Genomic DNA, 23,495 nt, shown 5'->3' on the forward strand with positions numbered 1-23,495 from the left:
GCAATGTGTATGAGTGCGAGTGTGTCCGTGCATTAAACAAAGTGTGTGAAGGTGAATGAGAGCATTCCAATAAGCAGAGTGCAGCTGTTATTAGATTTGGATCCCTGCAGTCTTTATTAAACCTCAGTTCAGTTCTCTGTAATAGAGAGTGAGAGCAGAGTTGCATCTTTATGAAACAAGAGGACACAACCAGAGACATGCTAACACATGTGCACGCACACACATACACTCACAAACACACACACTCAAGAGCAAAGAGGACCATGTACTTTGTATAGAAATGCAACAGGGACATAGTTATTGCCTGCAATATGTGAGACGGGGACTGCATGAAGGGAGGACACTTGGAACGATGAAGATTAAGTAGCTTTTCTAAAAACTCAGAGGAAAAAATGTAAGAAATGATTGGGGAAGAAAATTATGGACACTGAAAAAGATGAAGGTGGACACAGAAAGGAATAGAGGTGGCAAGCAATTAAGAAGGAGGTGCGCAAAAGGGCAAGTGGACCCCAGAGTAGATACAAGACAGAATGGAGTACAGGGCCAATAAATAACAAGGAAGAGGAATGGTCACACTGCTAAGAGTCAAATATGTGCTGTGCCCTGTTCATCCTCACAGGACTTCTTTTGCTTAGAAGAGGGTGAGAGAGTGGTGCAGTCTCCAGCTCATGAGTATTCCACTGAGAGTGAAAGAGAGAGAGGTGGGAATGGAGAGGGAGAGAAACTGAAAGAAATAAAGACTTGACAAGTTTAAGAAAAAATATAAAGAAACATGGACAGAAGGGGGATGCTTTTTGTGAATGACAGGAGAAGGAGTGGAGCAAAGGAAGAAAGCTGGAGAAAAAGTAACAGGGTGGGAGTGTCGTAAATTATAGTGGGAGGAGGAACAGGAAGAGAGGAGTGAGGAAAACTCCAAGGCTGACTCAGAGGGATCCCTTCTCACTTCTCATCTTATCTCAACTCCTCCCTCCCTACCTTCCTCACAGGCTTGAAGGGAAGCTACATCACATTCTTATTCTTTCATGTTCATTTGCTTTTTATTCATTCTTTCACTCCTTCTGTATCAACCCTCAGGTGGAGATTAAAATAGAAGGAACAGCTTCCTTAATATTTACCGTCTTTCTTGGGTTCTATTTTTCCCTTCCTCCAGGGCAAAGCCACATAAAATTCCAGCTTAGATTTTAAAGGAATGAAGGAAAAATATATTAAATAAAATACTGTTTGTCATTAAATAAAAGGAAGTCTAAAATGAAAACAGAGACACACATTGATACTGAAGAAAAAAAACATATCTGGATCACTTGACATACTGATGAGCAGGACCAGAATATAGCAGCGATTGATTAGCTGCAGAATAGCTATTGATTGCCTGTTGTTTTTTAAATAGATCAACGATGGATTGTTTGCTGCTGAGTCTTCAATCACATAGCTATTCGTTTGACCGACTAGTCACTGACCAGTTTCACATGAATGATAGTGTTCAATTGTGATAAATAAATTGCTGCACCCATGCACACAATTCATTACATGCCAAAAAAATGCTCAGTGCTGACTAAAACTGCACGTGATTCAGGCTGGCTAGTGAACATGAGGTTGAATTTAAGGCCATTAGTAATAACAATAACCTTGAAGGACCATAACAGTAGGATATTGCTGCCACGACGACAAAGAAAATTGCCAGTATCATCATCTATCGATAAAAAACGAATAAAACCATATGCCATTCATTGCGACAGCGCTAATGCTTTGGGATGGTACCACTGTGGGTTTCCTGTGTCAGTAGGAGGTATTTGGTCTCCAGCAACACTTAGGTGGGTGGTATGCATCAATAACATCCAACTAACTGCCAAAATCCAAGGTTTCCCAGCAGAACATCAATGTTATTCGCTTCACCTGTCTGTGGGTTTAGTGCTGTGGTTGTTTAGTATACATTTATGCTATGACTAAAGTCTAATTGCTAGTTTAATGCCTTAAATATAGTTAATTCTTGCAAAATTGTTTTAAGTTTCAGGGTAACTGCATGCATTAGAAAACAGAGCTGATCAAGAAGAGGTCAAGACACAGGGCTTTTTGAAATTTGCTAAAAGCCACCCTAGCTGACACCAGCAGGTTAGGACATGACCTTTATATGCACATTTCCATGCTCGCGACTGCTAAGTAGGTTGATAATTTACAGAACAGGAAACTCCTGTTCGTAACAAACATCCGCAGTCTGTTCAACTTAAACTGTGTGCCACACTGTACATGATAGAGTGATTGTTAGTCAGAAGCATAACAATGTTTCTGTTGAATATGTATCTGCATCAGTCAATGGCTCCTGTTTATGCAGCAGTGTTCCTGCTCATGTTTATTCATACGCTGATTAACTCTGCAACTGCTGTTTCTGCTGTGTCTCTAATTAGCATTTTGTATCAGGCTACATCTCACTAAGTTAGATGTATGTTAGGCAAGCATGGGTTTTAATTTCAGTTAGAGGGCAAGTGTGGGACGATCCTGTCAGCCAGGGTGCACCATATGGGGATATTTGGAAAACAAACAAACTAACCGGAAAATAAATAAATAAATAAATAAAAAGGATGAGAGTGGAATATGAGGACAGGTGGTGTGTTCAGCAGGGAGCAGGTAGGTGCGTGGGCAGGACTTTGCACCCTACTGCTACTCTGATTGGACAGCAATGTCCTTGCCTCAGGCTTGTGACCCTGTCCAGTATCAATAGCGCAGATGCACAGCTTGGAACATTATGAATGACCAACAAGTGAAATCTGTTAATACACTGACTAGCTTCAGGTCCATTTTGTGATAACATTAATTGCTCCTGAGAGACACTGGGCACAGACTCCAAGTCCCTTATCCCTCAAACACTTTTGCAATATTTTATTAAATATCTGTATGATCTCTCAGGCTCTCCTTGTAGAATCACGCAAGCAAATATTTTTAAGTTTCACTCTGTTAAGTAGATCAACATTTTATTAAATAAAAGGTGTAACTTGCTGGTAGAAATTGCCTTTAATCAGAGATCATTTCTCTAAGCACATTTAGTGAAAATGCTTTTTTGTAACAGCTCACAAATATGGAAAAAATACCACATAGAAAAAAGTGTTTCATCATAGTTTATCTTTGTATAAATGTTTACTTCACTTCTGTCTTTTCAGTTTCTATCTGAGAGTAAAATCCTTGGTAAACAGAGGTCATGTGACTCTGGTTTCTCTTGATGTTGTAGTTAATCTTTAATTATTTAAGGCAGGGGATCTCAAACTTTTAGCACGAGGAAAAAAAACTAATTGACACTGACTAATTAAATGCATCTACCATTTGCAATGATAGATGCATTTGGAATTAACTTTCAAAACACTTGTCACGTGAAGCATCCCAGTCATAAGAGAATTTGTTGCTCTTTGGTTGCCAAACACGATCCTCAGATTAGCTTCAGGTAATCAAGATAATCACTTCTTAATACTGTAGAATAATTGTTTAAAGCCTGATCTCTTAGCTATGGTCTCCTTGTTGTTACTTTGAATCTCACTGACGTAAAGAAGCAAGCGTCACCATAATGTGACAATGGACATATTTTTACAGGGTGCTATGCAGGTATGCAAGAAGAATAAAAACAGAAAAAGAAAAAAGATGCGGAGAGATCGAGACAGAGAGGGAGAGACATTTTGCCCATATGTGCCTCGGATATTAGGACAGCTGGCTGCTGAATACTTGAAGGATGCTGTTTATCTAACTTGTGGGAGGCAATTACTTACACTATGCTGCACAGAGGCAATCGCGCGCGCACACACACACACACACACACACACACTAACGTGAAATACATGTGTACACCATGCACACTTTGTGATGAAAACAACGGAGAAATGCTCACACTTGCTAATGCATAAGAAGATGTGCATACATGCATGCACACGCACGCACGCACGCACACACACACACCCACCCAGGCAGGCTCAGTCACACACACAAAACATAAGCACACAGAGGGTTCACTTAATGCCACTACCAGACTGAGAAGAAGGATAATTAATTCACCCTCAGCTCACTGTTGGAAGCTAACAATGATATTTAGTCTAAATTCAACACTTAGCAAAGAGGCTTTTATCCAACTTGATTTGCAGACAAGACAATGGAGGAATCTGACTATAAAGCTTAAAAATTAAAAATGAAATGCATGTAAAAGAATATTGGTTTTTGGAACCAAATCAGATTTTTCAGAAACTAGCTAAAGCCACTATTTCATCATTTTTATTTTTGTCTTAAATGACCTGCCAGAGCTGTAAAGTGCACTTAGCACCTGTTGCTTGGTAACTGACAGATCCATATGCATTTTAGTGTTAATACAGGCAAGCTGTGTTATTTAAAAACATAATGCACTGTTAAATGTTTCATTTGTAATACGCTGTTTCTTGGCCCTGACAAAAACGCATGTACACAATAACGCATTGATAGCTATTGTTGGAAAGCAATAAGTACAACAGCAGCGTGCCTTCAGAACATGGGTTCAACTGGAAATTTTTGCAGTTCAATGGCCTTGTTAAGCATGTGTACTTTAGATAAAGGCTAAGCTACTGTGTGTGTTCCCAAAGAACCCGACTGCAGTAACAGATGCCTTCTGAGGTAGTGTAAAAGTAGACACGGGGTAATCCATTAAACCCCAGTATATGGGTGTGTATTTTTGTATTTTTGCCCCAATAGCTGGTCCAGGTATCCTCCATTGCCCACAGCAGTGTTAATATTCTGCACACATTGGGTGCGGCCAAACCCCATTAATCATGTTTGTGAATGTCTAATCTCAACATTACTTGCACTGGTTTCATTTTCATGGCTGTCTGCAAGATTTATAATGGCGTTTGGAGAAGGTGTATGTGGTGTGTGTGCACACAGGTGCGCGTGTGTGTGTGCAAGAGATGTAATACACTGTTACGGAAGCATGCTCTTAAGTGTGTCACCTTGTTGAGGAGAAGAATGTCCTGAACGTTCGGTTAATGCTCCCTGTGGAGGTAGGATGGTAGGGAGACAGCACGATGACACACACACATCCATTACTTTAAATGTGTGTTCTACGTGAAATGAGTTTAAGCAAGTCTATATAATGTGTGTGTTTATACTGGTGTGTGCATGTGTGGGTGTGTGTGTGCATGTGTGTGAGGATACATGCTTGGCAAAATGCTTGACCTGGTTGTGTCCTCATTTGTTACCATAGTGACTATAAGTGGCCTTCAAGAGATGTCCATCCAGATGATAAGATCAGATTACATCAATGGAGGGAAAGAGCAGAAACAAACACTGGGGTGAGCGAGGGAATGAGTTTAAACAGGGATGCGAGAGGGTCTTAGGAGCCTTTAAAGTAATGTAGGGATCAACACACGCAGGCTGACTACAATACTTGATTGTCTTGTAAAGATTAATTTCCTTGAACCACCATTACGGGCCTGAGCACAGAGATGCACAATCAAAAACACACCTTCAAATACAACATGATACCAGTACCAGTCAGAGAGTGACAAAAGATGAACAGTACTCATTACCTAACACTAACAGTCTGCTTGGAGACCTGGATGTGGATGACCCTGCTAAATGCAGGACAGAGGGACTGCTTGTCTAGAACAAGGCTGTCTAGAGACATTGACTGCAGACAACAGACTAAAAGACTGACAAGCACATAGTGAAGAACGGGAACTTTTCCAAGCAAAGAGAAACTGGTTATGATAAAGTACATGATAATGTGACTACAGTGTTGTTTAGTTCAGTCACTGAAACTGACTCATCTACTGATGAAGGATGAAAAAGTGGAATGACTTTAAATTTTCACATTATTACAATATTGGACATTCTTTTATAATTAGACAACACCACAAATCAACACTGCAATATTAGATTTAAAGAAAAGCCTGAAGATCCCCACTCACTGAGGAAAACAGATACAGAATACAGTCCTCCAGCAGTCAAACTATTTGTTTTTCATGAAATAATGGCACACAATTTTGTCTTGTTAATGGTTTAGCTGTTCAAGCACTTTGTCATCCTTCTTTCAAACAATAATATATCATTTTACCTTCATGTTCATCATATTCATCATCATTGTCAAGAGAGTAATCATCAGCATCCTCACAGCATGGACTGTCTGCTATAAACCACCACAGAAATCAATAAAGAGCTGATAAACGTGTAACTTTAGAACTTTAAATGGCACAAGCAAATGCACAAACAATAACAGCTAACTTGTATGGTTTATCCTAACAAGCACAACACAAATTGTAAAATTTTTGTTGCGTTTTAATTTGCAAACTGTCTGAAAAAAAAATATTTAAAAAGTAATTAAGGATGACTCTTCACTTTTTGCTGCAAGCCCTCTTCAACTGCCAAATGAAGCTGTTTAAATAGTTTGCTTTTATTCGATTTTTAAATTTATTTCAAAGAATTTCCAATTAATATCTTGCAGCAAAAAAAACCCCCAATAATAATTAACTGTGGATACATATAAGAGACATCATATGGTTCCTACTTGAACTATGGGTTCTACGTTTAACTACAGGCTATGGGATGTGTTGCAATACAGATCTGTTGTATTTACCATCTGAATCCAGATAATCATTGTTCACTAAAAGTGACAGGACACAAGAAATGGATACACTGTTGATACTATTCTCAGTTTTTTTTGGATTAGATGCATTATATTGTAACAGAAAATGAGAAAATCATAGACATAATGGAATGGGAATACTACATGCTACATTCTACTGTGTAGAACAACACTATGAGTCTAATCAGTAAAGATCTTCAATGATCACATGATGTTTTAAACTCTTTCTTGTACAACATACAACAATCTATGCCTCAACAGGCTGCCAGTCTTACAGGTGAGCTAATGAAAGTTACATGTGTAAGCTTGTGCTCGCTCATGTAACCATGGACTCTAGCCAGAGACTTACTCACACAGAAACACAGAAACACAGAAATCATTTAGTAAGATTTACCCAGTCTGATCTCACAATAGGGATGCTCCTCTGGTATAGCAGGTGATTAGCAAGGATGTGTGGACATTAACAGGAGGACAGAGATTAGCTTTGGTTGGATATTGGGGGCGGGAGCTAATTATCTAAACACAAATGAATCATCTTCATGTTAGAGGTCCAACGAAGTAGCTTATTCAGCTTTGGGAAACAAATAATACTGATGATTTTTGCTTGGCATGCATGCAAATTCATGTAAGCACACATAGAGAAACTACTCTTGCATCCCTAAATGTGTTTTTGATCTGTCATGATAATCAGACAAGAAAAGATAAAGAAAAAAGATCCTCCTATGTTCCACGATCTCTTTTACTTGTTTTACGTCTTCCTGTCTCCCACTGTTAAAGAGCCCTACTACTATTAGCAGCTCATTCATTTATGAATGCAGATTAGATGAGATCCATTATGTATCAAACCAAAGGTCATACATCCCTAAAGAAAACGGCTTCTCAAGCTGAGCCTCCCTTTGTGCCAAGAGAGCTGGTCATTCTTTTTAAGATTGTAAAAACACTAAACAGATTTTTCTTTCTATTTTTTTTACTAAACAGGGTTTTTCCAGGCTCAGAATGGGCATTGTGGGGTGGCACGATAGTAGAGTGCAGACTTACTCTGTGTTACTTTATTTGATAAAAAGCTTTTTGAATTTTCTGACCATCTGATAAATAAAAAAGTGAATTACACTTAATTACATGAAACCTTGATTAACAAGATAAGTGTTCTATACACAAAAGAAAGAAACCACAAAAAACAAAACTCATTAAACCTGAACGGCCAGGACCTTAAGCCTTTCAATAACCAGCTGACATCAGTGACATATTTCTCATTTTATATCCTGAGACTACATAAAGGCAGTAAACGCAACATAGTTATGGTTATGATGGTCACTGTTGCATAAGGGAGCCAGATGGTTAACTTGGCCGGGCCGGGGTGCTGGCAGCTATGCAACGATAAGCTCGTTTCCTGCATGGCTAACATGAAATAACGACAAAGCAGTGGGTTTTCACATTAGTGGCAGGGTTATGGATTTGGTTTCACAGACAGAAAAGCTAGTGACAGCAGATCCATTCAGTGGATGGAAGCATACTAGGCTGCTGTTGAGTCATCACATTCACAATAACATTTGTGTCAACCTCAGTATGCATCACTGTTTCATAAAATGCTGTATCACTTGGTTTTCTACAGGAAAAACAGCACTCTGATAGCTTTAAACAACAGCAGTATTTCCACAAAACAGACATGATACTATGAAAAGGAGGCGTCAAAACACACAGGAGGAGGTCTGCTGAAAAAAAAGTTTGTCAGGGAAGACAGAAGACAGAAAACATTTTGGTGAATACTTCTGTATGTGTAAGGACAGTGAAGGCATCGTGGCACTAGGTTTAGAGTAGTGTTTGAGTGACACGCTACTGAAAGTTTTTAAGAAAGGAATAAGAGGGAAAAGGTATGGTGTGTGTATGTGTGTGTGTTTGTGCATGTCGATCATGTGTGGGGACATTTGTGTGCTTTGGTTGTTTGCACAAAATCCAAATTGAAATGCCAAATTGACCCTTAATCTGTACTTCCTGTGCCTCTGTAGATCTGAGAGCAACATAAGAGGTCTCCGCATGAGTGTTGCCCTACTCTCTCTGGTCTTTCTAAGGACATGAGGGAACTGTTTCCATTAAGCTAATGTGGGTTTGATCCATGGTGATGTATGTGAAGTGGCAGGATGTAGGGATGTGGGGTCAATGCGGTGCTGGGTGTCTGTGGACAGGCGATAAGAGAAGGGAGAAAAGCAGTTGTGTGTTCAGGGAGAAGCACTCTAAGAGAGGAGGAAGAACACAATATATGTATGCAAACCAGCAACCAATAGCACACGGGACCTGTTTGAATTTGCATGCCCTCTCCTTGAAGTAATCACAAATTTGTACTGAGATTGTACACACATCACAAGTGGATTCAAACAGGGCCAAGAGCTACTTGCTTCACTGTAGGTGTAGGGTTGACACACTGTGGTGTGCGGGAGAGGTACAGGGTGAGAAGAATATTATTGCGTTTACCTTCTACGTCATTACAGTCATAGTCTTGAGTGAAGCATAAATGGAGACAAAAGCACACACAAACACATGAAAGGAAAACCACTGCACCTCTGTGTAAAGCAGAAAACAGCACATTTAAGAGGTTAATGAAATGATAAATCAAATGTCAAACTCAAACATCAGCGAAATGACTCCCAGACAGAAAGATTACATAACTGCTATGCAACAAAAAATCGTAGTGAAGTAATGGTTTGGTCTGCTTCTGAGAAGTATGAGAGCATAGGAATGTTTGATTTTTCTTACACTGCAAGAAACCCAACTTTGATACTCATGCAAGCCACATGTAGTTCTGGACTTTGCAGCACATCGTAAACATTGGTGATGATGGAAAGTTACTGTCATGCTATGAAATACAACATGTTAACAACAGTAGTGTTATTACTACCTACTTTAGTAGGTTTAGGGAGCTAGTCAAACATGTAGTAGCCATCCTACCTTTGACCCGTTCTCCACGGTTGAGTTGGATCTCTCCTTCCCCCTGTGGCGTGTAGGGCTTGACCACAATGAAGGTACGTCCTGGGACGGCACTGTAGAGTTTCCGTTTGGGCCCGCGGGAGCCTGACAGTGCTGGAGGCGTGTGATGAGGTGGGCTTGGGTCTCTCTGCACAGAGCCAGGGCTGTAAACAAATACATATGTCACTGTGGTGATTCCAGGGAGCTGGTAACTGAAGCCTGTGGTCACCGACATGTTCGTCAGCGGGACAGAAACCTGGTGACACCCCCTGGTTGTTATGGTGGCCAGGGAGGGATTCATAAACAAGTTCCAGCACCTGCCAATGAAGGGTCAATAGTTAGTGTTCCATGGGAGAGTCATCAGTGGAGAGCACACCCCTCACAGCCACTACCTCACCTTTCCCTTCTTCTTATTCCCTCTCTTCCCTCCTTAATAGCAATAGACAGTATCCTCCTTGCTCTCTTTTACCTCCTCCTTCTATCTCTCCCCTCTCCCTCGCATCCTAATCGAGGTAGAAGCAGAAACATAACGGTTAGAGGAACTGCACTGCTTCCTTTTCTGTGTGGTTCTGCCAGATCCGTCTGGAAGCCCCCTCCCCTTAGTCCAACACATCCTGAGTTGGGTGTCCAGCAGAAGTCCCCTACAGAAAGGGACAGAAATCCCCCATACGTCCCCAATTCCAGATGCTCCAGGCTGGGTTACAGATCTTGCCTCGTCCTTGAGTCCTGGTTGTCCTGCTGTGGAGGAGAGAGGCTGGGTTTGCTCCCCAACTCCCGTTCCCTCTCCCGGGAGTCCCGCCGCGTCTGCCTCTCCTCTCCCCTCCACCCCTCACACATACACGCTCTCTCACACACGCTCGCACACACTCTGGCAATGCTGCTGCTACTGCTGCTGCTGCTTTGCTCCGTGGCTCCCCTCCCCTTTGACGGCTCGCTCACATTCACACACCACAAGCCCTCTATGTGCATTCTAGCTGTGTGCATAGGCACATACACAGACAGCCCCCTCTGCTCCCGCTAACACTGCACCTTCACTAGCACGGCACATGCCGCCACCAGCATGTTGCTAACACGTCGCTTACAGACATACACACTCGTCCCAGAGCACGATTGATCTCCTGCCTGTCTGCCTGCGAACGTGCACGCACCATGGCTCCCTGAGGCAGGCAGTGATAGTATGTGTATGTGTGTGTGTGTGTGTGCTTGTGTGCAGTGGGGTGGGGGTCAAAAAGCTCCAGCCGATTTGGTTTAATTGTCGCTCCTCCCTCTTTTCCCTCGTCTCAAATCCTTTCCCTCTCTCTCCCATTCTCTCGCCTTCATTTCACCCTGTTATCCCTTTTCTCCTCAACATTTCTCTCTGCTGCGTCTTCGTTCTCTCTCTTTCCTTTTCCATCTTTGCTCTCTCTCTCTCTGGCGGTGAATTCTAATACAGCAGCAGCAGAGCTCCGCCTAGTCTTCATTCATCACTTCTTTGCCACCGCTCTGTAAGTTGCATTCAGCGTCACTCTGCCTCTTGTCTGATCAGAGCTTCACCATAGGTCAAAAAACAAAAAGCAATACATCTATAGTAATCACAAATAGGAGATTAATAAAAATCAAATGCTTAAAATGGCATTTCACCAATCTGAGATGTTCTTGTTTCTGTTTCACATATAGACAGGAGACTGTATTTTTACTGTAACAAGTGGTTTTCTTATGCCCTGAACTTGGACCTTGATGCTACTCTCTGCAACGTTTACTTAAAAGACAAGAAATCTCTAAACCTCTTCATCACTTTCACTCTCTTTCACTCTTTTGCCATTTCTCCCTCAGCATATTGTATCAGTCACTTTAAAGCCTTCATTCGATCCTTCACCAACCTCATGTGCCTTTTCCTCTTATTTCTAAATCCTTCGGTCTACTCTTTCCCTGATTTCAAGCATTATTTGTCTCTTTCTCGCCCACACTCTCTATTGCTTTTCTTGCTCTCCTCATCTGACCCAGCCTCTCTTTCTCTGCTTCCCTCTCTATCGAAACAACAGCTCGCTGACGGCTTTCCAATTACCGCCGGGACTGAGGCCCAGAATGGCTGCCGCATTTTAATGTCAGAGCCCGAGCACTGAACATCAGCAGCGTGCACAGCGGAGGAAGCGTGCACAATTGGAGAAGCAAGGAGTTGAGGCTATGTCAGAATGACACAGATGTGGAAAAAACCCCCTTAAAGGACCATTTCATCCATTTCAATAACTCATATATACCTCCTCCCATCCACTACACTTACTGTGAGGTTGTGTACACAGCCTAACCTTTGCTGGTCCTTGCAATTAAGCTGACCGGACCTGGGTGACACATATTATCTACTGTATGTGTCAGACAGAAGGGAGATGTTGGAGCTGTTTTTGCCCTCTCCTTGCCTGTAATAAATTGCTTTAGTTGCCAAGGATGAGGTTTAAACGGCACTTAGAAAAATTCAGATAAAAATCTTAATGATCATAAACCTGAAAGAAAAAAAGCAAAAAAAGCAAAAGCAAAGTGGATGAGCTAAGTCAAGCAGACAACTACAGCTGAACTGCACACATAAGACTCACTTTGTGTCACTTTTCCTCACCTAATTTATCAAACACGCCCTCTAAATTTAGTGGTCTAATTAAGCTGCAAAGTTCCCATGTTTCCCTCTCTGCCACGTCATTGGTGTTGCTCCCCTGCTTCGTGGCTCCGCTGCATTATTTATTCCCCTCCAGCACACCACCATCCACCTGTAGGCACCGGGGGGATTTTTACTCATCACTTCCCAATTTGTTTGCGTATTAAGTTTGTGGGAAGTGACGAGCTTGGAGCCCAAACTCCAAATTGTAATTATACTCTTCTGCTGTAATAAATTATTCCAAGCTTTGATTTGCCTGACTCAAGACGAGCCTAAATGGCTTTTATTACATTTTCTACTTTCTCGATGTCGTTGTCAATGTTGTATATCAACATTTCTCAATAGAAAGCAATTTCCATTGCAAGAGTTAGTTAACTGGTTGCTTCGGGTATATCCTAGATTGTTTTGTGTTCTCCGTGGTTATAATATTGTTTAACAGCTTCCTGGAAGAGGGTATCAATAAGCTTTCTAAAATTAGTCTGAGATGGACGGACAACAAAAAGTTGACTATTTAAAAATGTTAAAGGGATTTCTAATTGATTTATCATGCGGTGTTGAGTGGCAGCACTCAGCAAAGGCAGCTGGGTCCTTGCCTTTCTCTGGAGCTTTATAGAGTCCATATCATCAAAAACATTCACTGCGCTTTTTTTCTTTTCTCTTGTTTTGCTGCAATATTGAGCGTAGCTTCAGAAAAATACAAATGTAGGACCCATTACATCTACCCTTAAGCATGCACTTGTGCACAAACTCCTAATGCAATCTACAGTATGATGGATACTCATCGTTTCCTAGGACACCAGGATTTGTCTCCGTTACGATGGCAACTATCAATTTGAGAAGAAGAAAATTCAGGTAAAAAAAAAGAATCCCGAAGAGTCAAAAACATGAACTGAAACTGTAAATTTGTCATAAAATATTTGATTTGATTTATATAAAGCTCCATCCTGATTAAAAAAAAGTGCACTGCAGCTGTAGCAATAATTCAGTTTACACAGATCACACTGACCTTGACACTTAGTATGATTTTATTCCATGTGCAAATACAGTAAAAAAGGCGATGTCAGATAATATAAGATCCAAAAATAAATGTTATCCCAGTGATTACACTCCAGTTTAGGGGATAAAACCCTTTGGGGAAAAAGTGTATAGGTTTTACAAAAAAGTCATTTTAATTTTCAGTGTACGAGGAAAAAATTGAATAAGCTCTGCATATGGTAAGTGCAAACATTTCCATGTCAGTTATCAGATTCCTAATTAGGATTGATTTTGTTTTGTTTTTTTGCAAAGACAGCTAAAAAAACAGATTAATATTTGAACAGCTTGTTAATAAATCTAGCTCTTTCAGTTTGTCTCTGTGCGTGAAATCCCAGCATAAGTCCAAAGATGCAACTGCAAATGCCATTTTTACAGATGCCATCAAAACTAAGCCGCCTCAGTGTAGCATTTTCTCACATGACTGCCTTGTCTTCTCAGGTAAATGGCTTTTTCCTCAAATAGCACAGCTCTCTAAGGTGAGATGAGCTCATTATAAACACAGTCATAATCAGCATCACACTTTGCATCGTAATGATCATCAGTCTGTCCTTTGCTTTACTGCACATGAATGGACATGCTATATGCTCTCTCATTCTTTCCTGGGCAACATGGGAGTGTTAATGGCTATCAAGGCCAAAGCAGAATTTGGACTGTGCTCACTGGGCAGAACATATTAAGGTCTTAGACAGCAAATCTGTTTGTACACAGACAGCTTATGCTCTGCAGGGTCTTTAACATTAAACTAAATTAGAAGCAAGAGTCAACTGGTGTGATTAACACATAACTCTAAACTGCGCCTCAATCTCATATGTGGGAGGAGCTCAGCTAAACAAACCCCTTATAACGAGAGTCTTGCGTCTTTTCATAAAATAATCGCTATTCACTTTTCACTGTAATATAAAATTTACCCAAGATATGAAATAAAGTATGGGAGGTGTGATTTATAGTAACTTACATCACATGTGAACTCCTTCACATTATGCTTGGCAATGGGCCATAAGCCTGTAGATAGGTGATGTGCTCTATTTGTAGAGGACGTTTTCTATAAGAACACCTCAACATGTTCCTATAAAGGTGCAAAGGGAATATGGAGAACCGAGGCCTTTCACTGAGCCATGAAAGTCCTTGATCATAGCTAAAAGAGTTTGATAAACAATTTATTCCTAACTGAAATGACAGATTTGTATGTATCCCGTGGCCTTGCTCACGAGTCAGCCTAAAACAGCAACAAAGATTGCCAGCGCTTATCGATGTGGCACCTGCAGCGATACAGGTGTTGTACTGTGAAAAGGGACCTGATCAGAATTTCAGCTATCACCTGTAGTCATGAGCTCTGGAAACTGACAGAAAACAAGGCAGTAAAGTTATGTTTGCTTCACAGGTTTTTGGACCCTCAGGGACAAGATGAAGGACTAATGTATGCAGAAAGGATTTGGCATAAAAACCTTGAGGGGACATAAAACAGGAGAAGACCCTGGGGCAGCCCTAGAATATAGTGAAGGGATTACATATTGAATGTGAACTGGAAACACCTCAGAAACCCCAAAGTAGAGCTGGAGGATGTGACTAGTGGGAACAACATCAAGGCTATCATAATTATCAAGCTTCTACCGCAAATGAGTGTCAGAGCGTGCTGAACAGAGGTTAAGCTACTTGAAGAACTGGTATGTTACAGATCAATGCCAACAGCTTTGGAGAAAGACCAGCTAAAAGTAAACCACATCTACATTATTGATGAATACTGACCTGACTCTGAACATTTAACAAAATGAAAGCCATACATCTAGTTTTTAAAAAGCCTATCCAATCAAAGATCGGCTATGAAGGCCTTGGACCGGAAATGAGTTCATCACGGTGCTAAAATAGAGAGACAAACGACCACTCACACTAACATATACATTTACCACTAATTTAAAACTATTAATTAAGCTAACATGCATGCCTTTGGACTGGGGGGGGGGGAAACTGGAGGACCTAAAAGATGAGAAACCAACCGGTAGGTTCAAAATAAGAACTTTAATGCTGTGAGATGACAGTGCTGCCAGTCGAAACACAAAACAACACTAAAATGACTGCACATAATGCACTATACTGCATGAAATTACCATAATGTGGAATTACTGTGTGGCTAACCCAGTCCAGAGGGCAGTACTCTTTTAAACAAAGATGGAAGAGAAACTGCTAAATGGATCTGTGTTGGATTACTCTAAAAGATCAGTCCCTCTCCCCTGTGTCCTTCTTTGATGTATGAATTTTCCGCAGGTAAAGCAGAGCAAGCTCAACACTCCTTTTTCTCCTTTTTGTTTCTCTACCCTTTTCCTGTCCTCTATGCATACCTCGGGCCTATGGCCGTGTTGAGGTGCCATGAATAATCTTCACACCGCCAGTGTCTGGTGTGACTAATGCATAGAAAGGAAGGATAGAAGTTGAAAAAGAGGTGAGGAGAACAGTAACAGAACAAGTAATTCAAAGTTGAAGGGAGCAGCACACCTCTCACTTTTATTTGTAACATAATGGTCATTGTACAGTATATCAGCAGGGAAATGAGGCCTATTCTTTCTCATTAACTATTGGCAATGTTGTGTGACTGAATTTTTATTTAAAATAAACTGTCCCCTAGCCTCCCGTGAGTTGAGAAAAAAAAGGACGGAAACAACCAACAGCCCAAGCAACGATCTAACGGAGCCTGTGCTGGCTGAGTTTAAAAAAAACTAACTTGGCTCCGAAAAACTGAACAGCTTCATCTCTTATTTAATGTACCCTGGTCAGAGGGCATCTCATATACATACACTTCTAAATAAATACTGACGAAATATTTCCCTACTGCAACTGTGGGGAAAGTTGGATACAAAAGATCAAATATTGTATCTATTGCTCAACAACATCACAAAGTGTCTATCTGGCTGCTTGAAATCTTTCTTACAAACCCAGACAAATAACTGAGAGCTCAGGTGCACAGTTCAACATCACAATTTCTGACAATGACACTGACGAGACAATGCTCCATTCTTGATGATTAATTATATCTTTGTGTTGTCAGCCCATTACGGCAAGTAGCCAATTAACCTTTTACGACAGAGCCAAATTTGCTTTGTCCCGATAAAACTGTGCCATATTATCATATTAACATCATGAATCATGTCTAATCATACTGTCTACTACATCAGTTGGAGTTGGAGTGAAAATCGTAGCCACAGCTTTGATTATTGTTAGATTTTGATCTTTAAATTAAAAAACAGAAGTCTAACCTGTTTACCCTTTCTATTGTCTCCATCTAAACCTTTAGCTGAAGGGTAGCCAAATCCTGGCAACACTGCACACACGTGAGGAGGAGGAAGTGATGGTGAGTTCCACAGGAACCTGCTAGAGTTGGCTGTTGACTGGCCAACTAATTTCACACTCCCCTGGCACCCATAATGCCTCTAGAGTTACCACAGGGATAAACAGAAGGTCAGAGAGTGAAACGGAGAGAGGGAGGGAGAAATATTACAGAAAAAAATATCCAAGGACAGCATCAGTCTCACTTGGGTGCAGATTCTGGCCATGGAGACCAGCTGCTCGTTTTAGGCTTTTTATACATTCTCACTTTAATCCATGGCACACTAAAAAAAAAAAAAAAAAGGTCTCAACGTTTTGTGTACAAAAGACTGCGATATTTCATTTTTCTTTACTTTCATCGTTCTGCCTTTTGTGTCACTTTATGTAAGCCTTGTGCACAGTGACGACAACAGCAAAAGATGTATATCTCTGTCAGTGACTGTTCACGCCAACGCAGCACCAGATATAGTAGAAAAGGACGCACTTACTTTGCTATCATTATTGGACATAACATGCTTCACAGAAAGAGTGGAAGGTACATTAACGATGCGGGGAGACTTTTTTTTAATTAACTAAATTTACTTCATGTATTCCACTTCATTTGTTTCATTTTATTTGATTGTGGTACACTTAGTGCATACACTTTAGACTCTAGAGTTTTAGTGTTTAGTGATGCGTGCAAGTCTTTTATATGATTTAGCAGATTATGCTGAATGTTCTCTGGCTGCAAACTGCAGACGGATGACAAGACTATGGAGCAGTGTTTGCGTGTTTGTGTGTTAATGACAGAAAATGAGGTAAAAAACGTGAGCGCCTGTGAACGTGCGCGTGTGAGTCTCTTTGATGGATGGAGTAAAGTGACAAGAGAGTATTAGAGGAGAGAGGAGTACGGCTGGAGCTGTGTCCGTAATGCAATTCCCTTGACAGACATCAAGCTGTTTCACACAAACACACGTACATTTGCACAGAGCGTGCGGCATCGCGGAAACACATTAGGTGGGCGCTCTATGTAGGTGATCTTGTGCTGATATATGACCATAATAAAAAGCTTAACAAGTGTCTGCAAACCAGTTTAATCTTTTGGTTCAAGATGTGATCAGAGCTCTAGTTTACTGTGCAGTTTATCTGGTGGTTCAGAGGGGAAGAAATTCGTCCCAGCATCCTGCAGCACCAGTTCATCTGCTGTATTTATCTATCAACTACATGACATTACTCAGAGATGTAGCTTCAGAATGTCACCACTGTCTCTCAGTATCTGTCACACAACCCAACATCTGAACAAACACACATTGGCAGCTGTCAATTGGTCCCGGTGGTGATAATTATTAGTCCCTTTCCATCTGTCTGTCTCTGACCTGTGCACGTGGTTGTGTCTCCACGTACGATTACATATACCACATCTGAAGTATGTTATTTGTGATTCCAGCACGATACCGCAGATGGGCTTGTTACATAAACAGGGTTTTTATTTATGCCTAACACTCATCATGTCACTGATCATACCAAAGCACCCTTACAACCCATGGGCCACCCAACAGCTACGCCAAATGGAACCGATACCGATCTGTATTTCAATCTGTCACTACCACATTATTAACATACATTTTTAGATCCAATACACAGTTTTGTAGCCAGGGTGGACTTTCACATGTCAAAGCCTGAATGAATAAACAAGATTCTGTACTGACTGATATTATGTCATGATTATCACAAGCAGCAGACTGTAGCAGATGGAATAGGATGCAGAAGGCTGCCTGGTGACTAACAAGTGATTCAGACACATCACATGGGGCCCTTTGCTCTCTGAAATTAGGTTTAAAAATCAAAGTAGCTAGCAAAATCACAAGGGCAATAAAAATGATGTACTTAAGTGAATAGCTGCCAAGACTGACAAATGTGAGACATGAATTAGAAACAGGAAATAAAAACAGATTCACTTTTTTTTATGAAGCTCTCTGCTAAGTTGAGTAAAAAAAACGCAACTGAACGCAGGTTATTACAAACCTGAGTCTTCCACGAGGGCCATGCCCATGAGGGTAGCCGTGGCTGTGGGACCGTCTAGGAACTGGTTTGTCATCTTCATGCATGTGATGTAGAGACGGTGAACGGGAATGGGAGGATCTGGAGCTGCCAGTACTCTGGAGACTGCTGTCAGGGATCTCTCCATGACGACTCTGATATAAGACATGTGTAAAACATCAATCACCTTCCCTGAGATCATCCTTCTCTTTTACTCCTTCACTCTTTCTTATGAATGCATTCATTTTTTTTAGGTTTACATTTCATATCTGCGCGACTTCGCTTACTTCTCCAAGGCTGCTGTGCTGTTGCCCAAAAGCAGGCAGACTGCGTAGTGAAGGGACGGGGGAGTGACCCTGGCGGCCACGGGCTTCTCTGGTTGGTTGAGCATGGATGTGATCGTGGTCCCCGTTCAGGTTGTTGTCGCTTGCAGAGCGAAGTAAGGAACGGGGTGAAGGCAGGGGGCCAGGCATCACACGTCGACGGTTGGTGTAGGAGGGAGTCTCCCTGAAAGGCACTAAGAAGAAAAATTACACATAATTATACACTGTTGGCATTTCAGTAAAACCTTAAGATGGATTTCCTAATCCACTGAAGTGGCTTATAAATCTTAGCAATTACCATATTTTAACTTTGAAGGATCAAATACAGAATAAGATAAAAAAGTATATAGAAAGGGATCACTGGACTTTTTGGAATTTGTTTGCAAAAAAATGCAATTTGTTACGAAGTTCACTGTAATTTCTATTTCAGCATGCTGAATGTAAGAAGAGACACAATGCCTTTATGACGAGAGTGAGGCATTACATCCTGCTCACACCAGATGGCAGAGTTTTCCTGTACTTTATTTCAGAGAGAGAAACTACTAAACTCAGCAGGGATCCAATAATCCTCAGGAACATTTTCCAGTTCTGTTACATTTTCATCTCTTTCACTTTTTCTTCTTTGTATTTTCCACTGTATTTAAATTATAATCACTTTCCGTGACCTCCTTCGCTATCTAGGTCGAGCTTGATGCCTCTCCAAGTCTACCTTCACTTAATTCAATTCAATTCTATTCACTCAATTCTGCGCTCTGTATTGTAAGGAAAAGCCCACATTAATACAGAAATCAGACGACCCTCTATGAGCAGGCACCTGGCAACAGTGGGAAGGAAAAACTCCCTTTTAACAAGTAGAAACTGCAAGCAGAACCAGGATCAGGGAGGAGCAGTCATCTGCCATGACTGGTAAGGGGTGAGGGTAAGGAGATCGGACAAAAGACACACTATAGAAGAGAGCCTGAGTTTAATAATCATTAATAACTTAAATGCAGATTGGTGTAGTGAGTAAAAAAAGATGAGTGAAGAAGTAACACTTAGTGCATCATGGCAAGCCCCCTACACCCTAGGCCTTTCGCAATGTAACTAGAGGAGGATTCAAAGTCACCTGATCCAGCCCTAACTGTAAGTTTCATCAAAAAGGAAATTTTTGAGCCTAATTTTAAGAGTAGAGACAGTGCCTGTCTCCCAAATCCAAACTGGTTCCACAGAAAGCCTGAAAGCTGAAGGCTGTGCCTCAGATTGTACTTTTAAATACCCTGGGAACCCCAAGTTCACTCTGTCAACTTACCAACATCTGATGCTTTGTGGACCTTAACGATTTCTGCCAGGTCAAAGTTCCCAGCTATAATAGCCACCTGGAAATGGGAACAGAGAAACGTACAGGGAGTGGAAAGGAACAACATGAAAAAACATTTCCGTCCTAACTTTTTCACTAAATATTCAACACTTTCAACACTTTGTTGAAGGAGATTGTGTAAAAATCTGTATAGCGCTACACTGACCAACCTCCATTATGTACAAGCAAATTATATTTGATGTGCATAAAACAAATGTCAGTATGTCAGTATCAATTTTCTGCTTCATCAGCTATAAAGGCTGGACTCCAACATCAGGTTGCATATTTCAGTTAATTTAGCTGTGACGTACTAGTGTGTAAACCTTTTGTATACCTCACATACCTGAAAAGCAGTCTGGCTATTGTAGTTCTTTATCTCTTTATTGGCTCCCCGGAACAGGAGAACCCGTGCACAGCTCTCCTGAAGGACAACAGAGAGTTGTGTGTGTTTACCTATAGGAGTATTACATGTCACTGTCCTTCATTCTATTGTATGCAACAGCATACAGATATGCAAACAAATACACATGATGACTCCCAAACACAGATTCTAGATAGACACACCAATCACTTACATATGTGATTCTTTGGAGCACTTATGGATGTTGTTTTGCAGCTTCTAATTGTCCTCTCAATTAGACACGGACAGTTTAAGAAGTATAAGTCATGTTTAACGAATTGCTTCACATCTACTATCTGCATTAGTAAAAATAGTTTTCTGAATGTCAGATCAGACAAAGTGCACCTAAAATTAACTCCTCGTCTGTTAACCAGTGCAGCTATTAATGGGCGTATCAGCGATGGGCCAAAGAAAATTGTATGTCTCCAGAATCTGTTTTCTAACATCACATGCTACTGAAAAAGGACGACCAAGAAAAGCACATCACACCATGGAGGCAAGATGAATTATTTTAAATTTACTAGGAAAAACTTTGTAACAATTCGGACATGGTTTTAGAAAGTCAAATATCAAGAGGAGTATAATAATTTGTGTGCTATGCAGCATGACAGTGGTTGCCAGAGGCAGCATTACAAGCAACCTCTTTGATCACTTCTAAAAGAAACAGACTTACAAAACTGTTTGAAAATGAGTCTGACAGAGGTGACAGTGTAAAAAAAAGAACAAGAATGTCTCTTGAGAAACGCCTGTGGCTAAAACATGAATTTGTGAATTCAGGAAGAAGCCCGTTCCATGAGGTACTTTTAAAAAAATACAAGGCAGGCATGTTTGAATTCAATGAGTTTTTGACAACTAAGGCACTATTTCATGACGAGAAGCGTTGGTGGAAGAACACTTTAACTGCTGCAGGTTGAATCTAAACAAAAATATGATCTAAAGTACAAAGAGAAGTTAGCCACAGACATATGCCGTGTTCCCACTTCAGAAGGCTTACACTATTCCTATAGACATACAGTAACCTTAACCATAACTGCTACTAGTCTAGCCCTGACACTAAGGCTTCACTCCAAATTTTCTTGATCTACATTATGGCTTTTAAAACCCAAGACAGACAGGTCCTCATAGTGTGACTGTGCATACAGATTCATGTTTCCACAATATGTGAAATAATCCCCACCTATATCCACGTCATTGCAGTGATACAGTACAAGGCAACATTTTTTCTAGACTTTCTTGTATTTTTTTTTTACTGCTTTTGTGCAATAGTTTTTAAGATGATTCGAAGGCCTTCAAAGGCTTTATTTGGACACTGATTGCTTTTTTCAGTCCAGTCCTGAGCATTTTCAGAGGAATATTTGCATTTTTTTTTTGCTTGTTTGTTTGCTTGTTAAGCAACTTAACACTAACCTATGAAACATTTAAGTATAAATGTGTCTACATGTAACAGCCAACTTAGCAAAGACCCAATTTCAAATTGTATGTTTAGGCACTTTACTGTCAAGTCATTTGCTCCCATTTATTCAGCAAATCTACTAAAAATGCCAGACAGATAATTTGTATATTTGCACTAAGACAGTGATTTTAAAACCACTAATAGAAACTTAACATATCTTGGCGTGGAAACTACAGTATCTGAAGGTCCTATCTTTAAAAAGAAAAGAAAAAAAGAAAGAAAAAGAAAACAAATCCAACAAAGTCTGAAACAGAACATGAGAGAAGCATCTGGTCCTTCAGTTGATGGATTTTCTGTTCAGTGAGCCCTCATCAGAAATGGTCTCAATGGAAGGGTAGCTTTCAAGAAGCCATTGTTAAGGAAGGAAATAAGGCAGAAAGGGCAAAGAGTTGGCAAATTACACAAGAACCGGACTAAAAATCAGTGGCAACATGGAGGGATGAATCTAACTTTGACAGAAAATGAGCAAGGATCTCAACATTATTAAAGCAGTGTGAGGTCATCTTGGCAGAGAATGGAACAAAAGACAGCCAAACTCCAGAGAAGAGAAGTACAGTTTAAAAAACCTGGAGAACCATTTCTGAAGTTTAGTTAAAAAAATTACAAGATATAGGCCGTGCTCAAGAATAAAGGTTGTCATACCAAATACTGACTTTCATGTATGTTTTAATTGTACAAACTTTACATACTGTATTTCTATATAAATGTTTCCACTTTGTAAATGCTTCAGTAAATAATAATTTTTATGACTTTGTGTATTACGTCTTGGACGTTTCCATCTAAGCAAATGTTTAGTACATATTGAATTTACTAATTGCACTGTGTCTGGCTGCGCTACACACATGTCTTTGGACTCAAATGTACTCAAATGAGTACATTTAGCAATATCAGCCAGAAAGTGTGAAAGCTCCAGTAAATATAGTAAAAAAAAAAGTTGTCGCACAAATACTTGTGGCATGACATTTTGTAGGTGGTTTGAAAAGGTATTTAACATAATATATAGCGTGTTTGAAAAGCAACAGATTAATTCGAATTCAAAAAGTGTGGGTATAAAAAACATGGGCTTAATTTAATAATAATTAAAAGAAGGAGAAGAAGAAAAAGAGGAAGGAATCTTAACAATTACAGAACAGACTTCCTGATTAGTTCACAACAACAAGTTTCCGTTTTACTCTGTGTAGAACTAGTGTGACATACTGTGTGTAAATGAGTACACACCCCTAGGCAAGAAAGCCCAGCTGTAAATTGACAGGATTGTGTGTCCATGTGCTGGCTGGTTGAGGGTCGATATGTAATTTAACACAGAGAGCAGAATTAATAGGACTAACCTTTCACTAAAATCAGCAAAGTGACTCTAGTGACTCTTAGTGAGTCACACACATTCAGGAACATGCATGCCCAGATTCATTTATTCTGTTGTTCAGTTAATACATCCATGTGGTTT

At 40.4% G+C, this 23,495-nt stretch overlaps 1 protein-coding gene across 9 annotated transcripts in view; it reads right to left on the reverse strand.

Annotated features, from left to right (window-relative positions):
* The window catches only part of shank3a (SH3 and multiple ankyrin repeat domains 3a), a 165,340-nt gene that overhangs the window by 58,242 nt on the left and 83,603 nt on the right, over positions 1-23,495 (reverse strand). For 6 of the 9 annotated variants that reach the window (XR_003272963.1, XR_003272964.1, XM_026176168.1 and 3 more), the window contains exons 8-15: positions 20,542-20,619; positions 20,151-20,217; positions 18,827-19,056; positions 18,525-18,694; positions 9,527-9,708; positions 9,053-9,076; positions 7,666-7,668; positions 6,056-6,127 (exon numbers count right to left, since the gene is read on the reverse strand). Coding sequence is in view for 7 of the 9 variants with exons in the window: in XM_026176168.1 (XP_026031953.1) it covers positions 6,056-6,127; positions 7,666-7,668; positions 9,053-9,076; positions 9,527-9,708; positions 18,525-18,694; positions 18,827-19,056; positions 20,151-20,217; positions 20,542-20,619 (826 nt within the window). In the remaining 2 variants the exon portion in view is untranslated. The remainder of the gene's footprint in view (positions 1-6,055; positions 6,128-7,665; positions 7,669-9,052; positions 9,077-9,526; positions 9,709-18,524; positions 18,695-18,826; positions 19,057-20,150; positions 20,218-20,541; positions 20,620-23,495) is intronic. The other 3 variants (XM_026176172.1, XM_026176171.1, XM_026176169.1) reach the window with 2 other exon arrangements.

The sequence above is a fragment of the Astatotilapia calliptera genome, chromosome 7, assembly GCF_900246225.1.
Source record: "Astatotilapia calliptera chromosome 7, fAstCal1.2, whole genome shotgun sequence".
Classification (NCBI taxonomy): Eukaryota; Metazoa; Chordata; class Actinopteri; order Cichliformes; family Cichlidae; genus Astatotilapia; species Astatotilapia calliptera.